This window comes from Dysidea avara, chromosome 15, assembly GCF_963678975.1.
Source record: "Dysidea avara chromosome 15, odDysAvar1.4, whole genome shotgun sequence".
NCBI classification, from domain to species: Eukaryota; Metazoa; Porifera; class Demospongiae; order Dictyoceratida; family Dysideidae; genus Dysidea; species Dysidea avara.
This window is the reverse complement of record NC_089286.1, coordinates 11,162,806-11,173,610: the sequence shown is the minus strand read 5'-3', so window position 1 is coordinate 11,173,610 and position 10,805 is coordinate 11,162,806. Positions and strand designations below refer to the sequence as shown.

The 10,805-nt window shown below is 38.7% G+C and overlaps 1 protein-coding gene across 1 annotated transcript; it reads right to left on the bottom strand.

Moving 5' to 3' along the window:
- Positions 1-5,548: 5,548 nt before the first annotated feature.
- On the bottom strand, positions 5,549-10,331 carry LOC136245079 (bolA-like protein 2). Its single transcript, XM_066036584.1, has 3 exons — positions 10,168-10,331; positions 7,111-7,205; positions 5,549-5,722 (listed from the first exon to the last, which is right to left on the bottom strand). The coding sequence occupies exons 1-3, from the start codon at positions 10,231-10,233 to the stop codon at positions 5,629-5,631; spliced, it is 255 nt and encodes an 84-aa protein (XP_065892656.1). The 5' UTR covers positions 10,234-10,331; the 3' UTR covers positions 5,549-5,628.
- Positions 10,332-10,805: the final 474 nt, after the last annotated feature.

The window sequence follows — 10,805 nt, the reverse complement described above, 5'->3', positions numbered from 1 at the left end:
CTTCCGAAAGCTGATGACAAATGGTGAGATGGGCATTTCGATGGATTTTGGCCTCGATAAGAGAGCTGCCAGTGCCACCCTATGGACGAATATAACTTAACAAGGATGCAGCATGACTTTAGAGAGACAAAGCATCACGTTTGCTGTGCAAGATTTCTTTAACGGGTTGTAAATTGGTCGATATCGGCAAAAATTATGGATATTGGCATTTGGCGGAATTTGAGGTCGCTAGAAGAGCTGCCAGACCAACCCTATGAATGAAAGCTACTGGCTATGGGTCTAGCAAGCTTTTGAGAAGTAAACTAGCACATCTGGCTAGTAAAAGTTCCCGTCAGTGAATAAAATCGGCATTTTTGACAGCCGTCGAGCTCAGCCAGATGGCAAACAATTTTGGAATTCGATGATATTTGGTGTGGTAGTAGTTGGACTCATGCCAGACCAGTTTGATCTGGGAGGGTTACTTTGGCATCGCTATACTGTGTGCTCCAGTGGCATCGAAACGTTTTTCGAGTCCGAAATTTCATTTTCGCAATGCTGTGGCTGGAAATTGCTCCAGACAATGCAGCCACTGATGGTTTTAGTTTAGAGTACAGTTAATAAGAAAGGTTGAGAGTGCGTAGTGTAGCTTTAAAAGACATTTCCTTGAAGATATAGCAAAAATCTCGTAATTTGTAAGCATATTCACCGATTTGCACGACAAGACGTTAATGAAAAATAACTCCAATCTGATATTTTCTAAGTGGTACCAAGCCTAGCATTTGTGGGTGGTTTGGTAGTTGATTTTCGGAGGTCGAAATTTCACGTTGCGGACCCTAACCTATAGTTCTGTGCGTACTTTTCAACTACAACAACTCTGGATATGATCTGGCTAAGTAGCAAGTTTCATCCGGTCCTTTTTGTGGAGCACGAAATTTAAAAAATAAATTTTGTATCTTGTGAGATACTGAAAACAATATTTCTGTGAAGACAACAATCGTGCCTCCGGTAATTCATGGTGGATCTAGCAATGGGATACTACAATGAACATCCCACAATGGTAGGGGGATTGATTTGTAGAAGTTGATTTTTGGGATTGCGGACCCTACCAGAGGGTTGTTTTGAGTTAAAGGATGTTTTTCAAGGTGGTTTTTAGGTGTGCGTTCTATTAGGATTTTTGCAAAAAAAACATGGGCCATCCCTATTATGAACCCACTATCGTGGTTCATGATAGAAAAGAAGGAATGTGAGTAAAGACAAACCTCAGTCAGCCATGCATAGGATGCTTTTGGGGCCTTATAAATTATTAAATCTGCACAAAAAACAGCCAAGCTGTGAAAAAATGGGGTGGCCTAAAAAAGCCTGGGTGAAAAAAGTTGTGAAATCAAAGGTGGCGGCCAAGAAATGGCTGTATGCAATGATAAAAAAATTTTAATAATGGCTGTTTGTATTGCCAAAATTTATTAGCATTAACATCATTAAATACCCCAGGGAAATAGCTTCAATGAAGCGACTAGCTACTGCAAGTTGTGACAAACACACTTCACGAGTCAAGAGGTGCGTACACAAAGATTAGTGAGAATATTAATACCAAGCCCAATATCCTCAATTGCAACCATTTCTTGGCCGCCACCTTTGATTTCACAACTTTTTTCAACCAGGCTTTTCAAGGCCGCACCATTTTTTCACAGCTTGGCTGTTTTTTTGTGTGTGTGTGGATAATAAATATGAAGGGTTTTACATTTCACGATTGGTTTTATGGCCTTCTCAAAACCTATCAATAGATGCAAAGTTTTGAATGATTATACCCATGACTATATATAGTTTAACCTTAATAACTAGAGCTTAAACAAGGGAGGCACTCTTGTTGGTAATGTATACCATATAGCCTAGGTTGAGCAATATTGAATAAAACTTTTGTAGATTTGCAAGCAATTCCAAAATGTATTAGATTATATGAATAGCTATCTAAATATTACAATGATAAAGGTAAATTTTTGCTATCAACCACCAAAACTTAGAAATCAGCAAAATTTTCCCCCTCAAAATATTTAGGCTATGGTACGGTATATATACTGCAACATGGCATCTCTACTAATAATCAAAGATGAGATCCAAAAGGGGGGTTATTAGGTAATGTCACACAGCACAATAGCACTGTATATTAGGGATCATGAAGGTTAAGGCTTATTAGGCTAAAAATATCATCCCAAACTAGCCTTAAAATACCTTTCATGATTCCTTGACAATATTGGTGAGGTTTAAGCAAGCCATGTGTCCACAGAGCAACTGAAAATGTTTTTGATAAGTTGCTAATAAAATTTTTTCATTTAGCATAGTTTTCTACTGACTAGCTACCTGATGCCTTCAGACTGACTAACTACCTGATGCCTTCAGAAAAGTGTAACTTGTCATTTGCTAAGGCTACAGGCCTGATTTTTCACTGTTAAATGTCCCTTGAGCCCGACTGGTGCTTTTTGGCATACTGCAGTATGTACAATGCATGTTTCATGGCCTTACCTGTGTCCCATCTACAGTGCAAGCTGTCAATTCGTAGTAGCACAGTATGATGGCTTCCCTATTTCGTTTGTATCACTGTGTAATGGACTGAACATAGCTATATAGTTAAAAACAAAGTGTATTGGTACTTCACTTCCCAGTAATAATTGATAGTTGAGGTGTGAGTTCAGATGCAAAATTAGTTTGTTTAAACATGATAACAGTGACAAATGGACCTGCACACACTGCATAAAAAGGAAAAATATGCCAGGCATAACTGCAGATAATTACAGTGGAAATTTAATCCTAATTCAGCATATAAGCTGAAGTAGGGATTAAATATCCACTAGTACATTATATATTCAGGTTTGGGAGACCTCCCTTGCTTTATAACTATGATCCCTAAAATCAAATTCCTAATCAAGTTCCTAATTTTCATAACAAAAGAATTTTTTAAAGCACTTGTATGACTTACTGATATTTTATGTGGCACTACATCTCAAAGCCTTCTCAACTTCCCAAAAATTTGGTATATGAGCGTAAAGTCAATAATACTGTGATCATGGCTTTTTGACCAAAGATATCACCCTAGTCTTACAATACTTTCATGGCACCTTGGCAATATGTATAATCAGGGACAATCAGTGCAACCCAAAATCCTATAGCTTCCAATAAATTCACACACACACACACATGCACACACACACATAAAGAACTTTGTGTGGGAGGATCAAAGCAAAAAGTGTTCTATATTTACCATATAAGCACAAGTGTTCTATATTGAGCAGTTATAGAACACTTTAATATACCACAGTTCTATATTAGGTAGTTATAGAACTGTCAGGTTTATTTTGCAGGTTGATAGCCTACTTTGTGTGAGTAATCACTCATTCTGGCCAGTACCAACCAATCAACCAAGCCAGTGTAGGCTGATAGCCTGACTGTGCTGGCTGACCAGTCAACCCAACCAGTAAGAGCGCAACCACTAGATTTAATTTATAGACATGCTTGAAGATTTCAGCAGCAGTGAACATTCTTACTATGTTTTGTTCACATAAATGGATGAGTCCTAGGAAATATGCTTATTAAAATACCACAACTGAAAACTTTTAATTGTTGAGAAGATGGACTTAACTCACAAAACGACTAATGAAGGTGCAGCACAGTGCAACACACGTAAAACACAGGTGCAATGCTTATTCTACACAGTAAAAACAAACTAGTGAACGTCACTACTAAATGTAGTGAACGCCACTACTAATGTCTGCCACAATACTCACTATTTTTGTGTAGTGACGTTCACTACTAATTTTGTAGTGAACGTCACTACATTGACCACCAAGTAGTGACGTTCACAGCAAAAAGTAGTGAGTATTGTGGCAGAGCAATTCACCACTAAATTTTTACAGTGTACCGATGATAACACTATACTCTGTGAGTTTCTAATTGTTTCGTGTGTCTTGTGTGTACCTCAAGTTGACAGTTCTCTATACCAGATAAAGCACTGCCTTTGCTCGTGCTTTACGGGAAATATATCACTCAAAGAGTGGTCTCAAAACGAAATATAGCACTCCACTTTGCCTCGTGCTATATTTGTCTCTCTCCATAGCACTCCACTTAGCCTCGTGCTATATTTGTCTCTCTCCCACTCTTTTGTGCTATATTTCCTGTATAGCACTCGCAGCAGTGCTTTATCTGGTACATATATATGCACTGGCTTTCCTTTGATCTGAGGTGTCAAAGTGGTATATATATATATATTTTTTATTTAGTGGAATTTTCTGCTGACTGACTGATTTATGTGCCAGTGCTTTCAGACAAGCATAACTTTATAACAGCTAAGTTATGGGCTTGATTTTTCACTGCTAGACATAACATAACTTCAGCCTGACAGGTGCGTTCTGGCATACTGCAGTACATGTGTCATGGACTTACATTTGCTGATGTCGATTCACGGTAGTGCGATATGTTTCCTTGTGGCTGGCTATCACACTTGCCTGTGTTGACTGGATTGATCGTAGAGATGCTTCTTGTACTATTCTTTGTTTGTAACATTGTGTGTAATGGGTGGAGCATAGCTGAGAACAAAGCATAATTGCCACTTCACTTTTCAGTAATTGGTTGTTGGAGTGTGTGTTTAGATGCAAAATTAATTTTTCTGGTATTCATGGCCTGGTGACATTTTTTTCTTTTTATGTGATATGCATGGGTTTGTTAGTCATAATTAGCTATATGTTTAGGGTTAGGATAGAGCCATTAACTCAATTTTTAGTTGTTCAAAATAATAAACAGTGTTTTATAATTATGTTACTCTTGACTGTTTTATTAGAGTAAATGACTGTATTAGAGTATCTCGATTTCTAAACGTAGAGGGTGCTCTATCCCACCTAGTTCTCCTCGTGCTATGTCAATATAGGTAATAATTTGCTATAGTGACAGATTTATTACATTACACATAGTCATAAAACTGCATAAAAATGTTTGAATTATGTCTCAAGTGCCTAGCTATGTTCAATGAGCAACACTACAAAAAAATTCTGAAGGGGGGGTAATGGCCCAATACCTCCCCCCACCCCAGATCTGCAATAATTATATAGTTGGGAATTTGTCAAAGGACAGGGTGGCACCAGAAGCCTGTTCAAGCCTCAACATACAATACAAAAAAAGGATAATTAAGTACACCCACAATAATACAAAGCACACGCCCAATAGCTATGTATTGTACAAAACAAACAATAAATGGCAAGACAAAATGCAGTAGCTCTGAATGCAAAGCCACATTAATATGGTTACTAGTAAGGACTTTCACTTATATGAGAATCAGTTATATTGACTAGAGCATTGATACGGTAGCCTACTACCACCGCCCGCCCCTTTGCTTACTTTTCGTAGAGGGGTGGGCAGTGCCAAATTAGCAGCCTCTTGTTAACATCAGTACTTTCCTGGTTTATCACACTTCCTTCACAGAAATACTAGGACATTTGTTCAGTTATGAAAGTCACTGCAGGTTTTCCGTTTTTCTGTTTTGTTATGATTTTATTAATTCACATTAAGCGCATATGGACTATTGATATTTTGGTCCGACAGTAACATAATTATATAGTTACAATTGGGATTAAAATTGCATTGTATAATTATTATCAATATGACGTGCTAGTGTTTTGCATCCCACTGTTCCGGTGTATAGGTCTTCTGTGAGAAGGCATGGATTGTTTTGAGTTCTTCCTCCAAACAGGAGTTCACCAACCTGTAACGAAAGTATTAGCAAATTGTGTAGTGACATTTTACACATCATTTTACACATACATATCAACATGCGCACATATAAACAGATTTTTTTTTTGTACTGACTCACACTACACTTTCAAATGGTTTTTACAGTGCTGTAATGTTTGAAGTTACTTTAGCTGTATACCAAACATTAACGTGTCTGTTATTCTCACATGCACGCACGCACGCACGCATGCACGCACACACACACCTGCTTTTAATCATAGGCGGCCCCAGGAATTTTGGTGACTGATTTCCAGGTAAACCTTCTGTGATGCCAGGGAGCAGTAGAAAGGAAAGCACACACCTTTACTTTAACTTGAGAAGCACGTGCAAAGCATGTCAATGTAGGAGGTCTGGGAGCAGGGGAAGCTATAGATGTTCTGGGATAGCAGCTTATCAAATGCTATTATATTAGTACACGCTTGACTGTTGTATTAGGGAGACTGCTATATTAGAGTATCTCAGTCTGTTGGACCAGTTCCTGGAAACCCCCTGGAGCCACCCCTGGATATCACATTGTCTTTATTATGATGATTATGATTAAAGTACTTGGCAAAGGCAGAGCCTGTATACCAGAAGGCCTTATAAAGGCCTAAGATGTTTATATTAACTTCACTAAGTATATGTAATGATTTAGTTGAGGTTCCAAATACTAGCTATTAAAGGTTTTTTACATAGCACAAATAATCAATGGCAGACCATGTAACCACTGCAACGTCGCAGCTGTTGTGTCTGTGTATAACACATATGATGCTAACAGGCCATGTGTGAATCTGTTTGTCTTTACAACAGCAGCTAGCAAAGTTCTGATATCAAATTTTCAAGTAAAACAGTTTTCATGCTTGTGAAATTCACTACACTGTCAAATATCAGATGCAATACAATACTAATACTGATTCAAGGGACATATGTACACTTACAAGAATGGGACCATGGATAAGAGTCCTAATTACCAAGGTGCACTTTGTGGACTATATTAACTAGAGCACAGTCTTGCATTATAGTCGGTTCACATTCATCTAAGCCCCTACTAATTACAGTCACATCAAAGAGGTGAACATTAGTTCATTCCTTGTACTGGAACAAGCATGTTTTCATGTTGTAAACATCTTTGCATGCCTAAATTGTCCATACTAATGTATGGGATATTATTAAAACCTCATCATAATTTACAGCACTACTAAATATTTGGGCAGCCGGCCCATGTAGTTATAACAATAAATGAGGACTCAAGTGAAAGTGACTATAGAATAATTACACAGTAATTTGAGGCCAATTCATTTTGTTTATATACCTAAACACTATCCAACTACTCTAATACAACATACACCCACATACAATAACTGTTAACAGTGATTTTACCTGTGTCTCTGTAGCAATGGTTTACCCTCAAACTGACTACTGACTACAACCACTTCAAACTTGTATCCACATCCATCAGAGACATCCGCCACTTCCTGTAGACACAAGACACTATTAATTTGGCAGTATAATTCCACTTTCACCGTTTCCATATAACATATTCAATTTATATTGCAGTGTGATACTACCCTGCAAACTGTACCATTTCGCAGCTTTTTACATCAACAGTGCTTCAAAAACTTTCAGTGATATATCACACAGGCAATAATGATACATTATCATACTAAGAGTTCATAATACAGACTCTTGATCATACTTACTATTGTAACCTTTTCGTATATTTCAACAACAAATAACATGTACTTTTTTTTTTGTTCCGTATAATAACTGGCAAAATTTGACATTCAATTTTCAACAACAGAAATGAAATCCTGGAGGTTGTATTTAGTCTATACAGTCCCTGGGTGGGGTTTAAAAATTGGTACGACTTTATTAACATTTGTTAGAGACTGTTTAAAGACAAAGTGATTGTTGGAAGTTGGTTAGTAGTGTAAATGATGACCGTCTAGCAGTATAGTTTGAAGAAAGCTTAATATGTAAGTGCATTTGTTCAATACAAAGTTTTATGCAAAATGAGTGATTTATTCTACAAGCTTCAATTCAAAAGCTATAGCCACCAGACTCGCTACACAATACTGTTTGAACACATTATATCTGTTATTTAGCCAATTTGCAGTGATAGCTTTTGAGATGCTAGTAGAACATCACATCCAATGGTCCATACTCTGTAAATTATTGTGATTATTCACATTTATTTATTAATTAATTAGCAATCACCTCACAGGGTTTTAACACTAATGTACACGTTACATACCATAAGTGCCTAGTTGAAGTTACAATAACGATAAGTGCTAAGTAACGATAAGTGCTAAGTAACGATAAGTGCTAAGTAATGATAAGTGCTAAGTAACAATAAGTGCAATGAGTGTTAAATTACAGTAAAGTGCTAAGTTACAATTACAAAGTAGTAGTTAATAGTTTAAATGTCTCAAGATCAATGTTAGATAGATTAGGGATACATAGACTTATCCATTGGGGAATAGTTCTGGGCAGGAATGAATAAAGATATGTGTTTACTGAAGATTGTATATGATTAAATTTCTGACCACGATGGGCTCGGGTAGCAGTTTATATTTTGAGGTTGTACACACACACACACACACACACACACACACACACACACACACACACACACACACACACACACACACACACACACAAATTCATACAATACAAACAAACAAATGAGTCATACAAAACAATCTGTTGAGACACTTCACCAAGGAGTTTATGCGCCTATTAATGTAATGCCCGACTACCACTGATACAGGCTGAGGGTGGGGAAAGGTCAGGGATGGTGGGGGGATTGATCGCTAAATTTCCCCGACATAGTGGGGAAATTTGCTAAAGAAATTCACTCAGACAGCGAAGATGTGTGCTTTCAGTTTAGGAAAGAGTGTCTCGGGTGCTAGCTATTACGTTCATACTATCCACTCGAACTAACTCATCACTATAGACCAACACAGGGGCGTAGCCAGAACCCGGACCCAGGCCCGGGCATCAATAATTCGAGATACTCTAATAGAGCAGTTAGATCGAGATATAAGCAGTGTAGCAAGCTACGTATGTAGTTATAAATAAGGAGGTGTAGTTGGTGGAGGGAAGATCAAGGGCGTAGCCAGGAAGGGAGGGGGGAGGGGGGTTCGGATGAACCCCCAGCAGAATATTTTAAAACTAAAAATCACATCAAGTCTTACAGCCCTGGAGCTCTCCGGTAGCTACTTGCACACTAGCGTCCTCTGTACTACACTGTTAAAATGAAGAGTAACCACAACTCTCAAGGAGTTCCCAGTGTAGGGAGGATTTAACACCCCTGGAGAGTAACCATTACTCTAAAGGAGTAACTGGGGAGTAACACATCCTCTGAAGGTGGTGTCGCTTACTCTTCAGAGTAATGGTTATTCTCTTCAGAGTGTTGGTTACTCTCCATGGGGTGTTAAATCCTCCCTACACTGGGAACTCTCAGAGTGGTGGTTACTCTTTATTTTTAACAGTGTAGTCTTGAGGGTCGCATTGCATTAATGCTGAACCATTGCAAATCATCGAAATCTGTTGCATCACATGATCAGTAGCGCATGTGATGCATGGTGGAAATGGCGAGTGGTTGAGGCAGACATATTACAAGGCAGCAGCTGCGATAAACTTGAATGGTCGTGTTATACATGTGTCAGGTGAGCACAAACTGTGAATAGTTGATGAATATTTATCTGATGAACGGTTTGTTTATGTCACATGTTGTGGGCACGTGATGTCTCGAATACATTGGAGTACAAGTTAAGTCTAAAGTTACTGACCATCAACAGGAGGACCGACCGAGAATAATGTATACCCAGAAGGAAGTAGCGACTCAGAGTGTGGAGGGTTCCCAGGTGCTAGAAAATTTGGAGTTGGCTGTCAGCCTGTCACGGTGTGGAAGTGAAGATTAAGTTAGTATTAGTTACAATAGGCTTATAGTTTCTATAAGCTGCATAAACAGCAGTGTGTAGGTTTTAGCTAGTTAGATACACAAACAGCACCTTTTAATGTTACTGCCTAAGGGCACATTTTGTGTATGCATGATTTTCATTCAGACATGGTCTAGGGAGAAGCACCTAGGCCTTCCCCCACGAACATTCAACTTTACTTTCTGGTCTTCAGCTTATAGCTAGGTCCTGGCATCACCAAAAGTCTGGCTACGCCCCTGGACCAACGCCACACGACCGTACAAATCCCCTCCTAGCTCCAGTATTCCCGGGGTCTGCAGGCCGAGACTTGGTCGGGGTTTGTATCGCCAGTACTCCCCCAGTAGGTGGGGAATTGTAATTTTCAGAAATGCAAGTCCCCACCTTCCCCCACCTCAGCCCGTATTAGTGGTAGTCGGGGATTACATTGATAGGTGCATTAATAACTCTTGATTACACTATTTGCAAAAGTTATAAGACACACTACAAAACTTACCACATGGGTAGCTTCTAACTTCGTCGTTAATTTCTCCTTTAACGCTTCAGCTGTGATCACTGCCATCACTCGACTCTATTTAACACACACCAGGATCACGCGATAAACAATGATGTATGAAGAGAGATGTTCACTCCCACTGCGAAGAATAGCAAGGAACAGGTGCTAATTGACAACTTGGACTGTTAATTAATCAGCATGGCGTGTGATGATGCTGGATGTTATGTACCAGTTATCGTTGGTGGAGCGTTAATTATACTAATATTACTGGCTACCTTTTTAATAGCCTGCTGTGTATATAGAAGGCAACAGGCGAAGCGAAGGAGAGTGATGGTACTACGTGCTTTACTGGAACGTACAAACACATCAAATGTTGGTAGTCGTAGAAGCAGTATTGGTGGCGGTACTAGGGGGTATCAATCTGGTGTAATGTTTAACTTGTACACACCTGTAACCACACCCCCTAATGAGCAGTATGAAGGCGTCACGTGATCATGAGAACACTGGTACAATTTTAATTTTTAGTGAGTACTTATCAAGGCAGTCTTGAATGTATTATTTTTAAGTCATAATGAATGTACGTATGTTAGTATCCGAAATATGATATCCACTGAGAGACTTTATTTTTGTACTTTGTA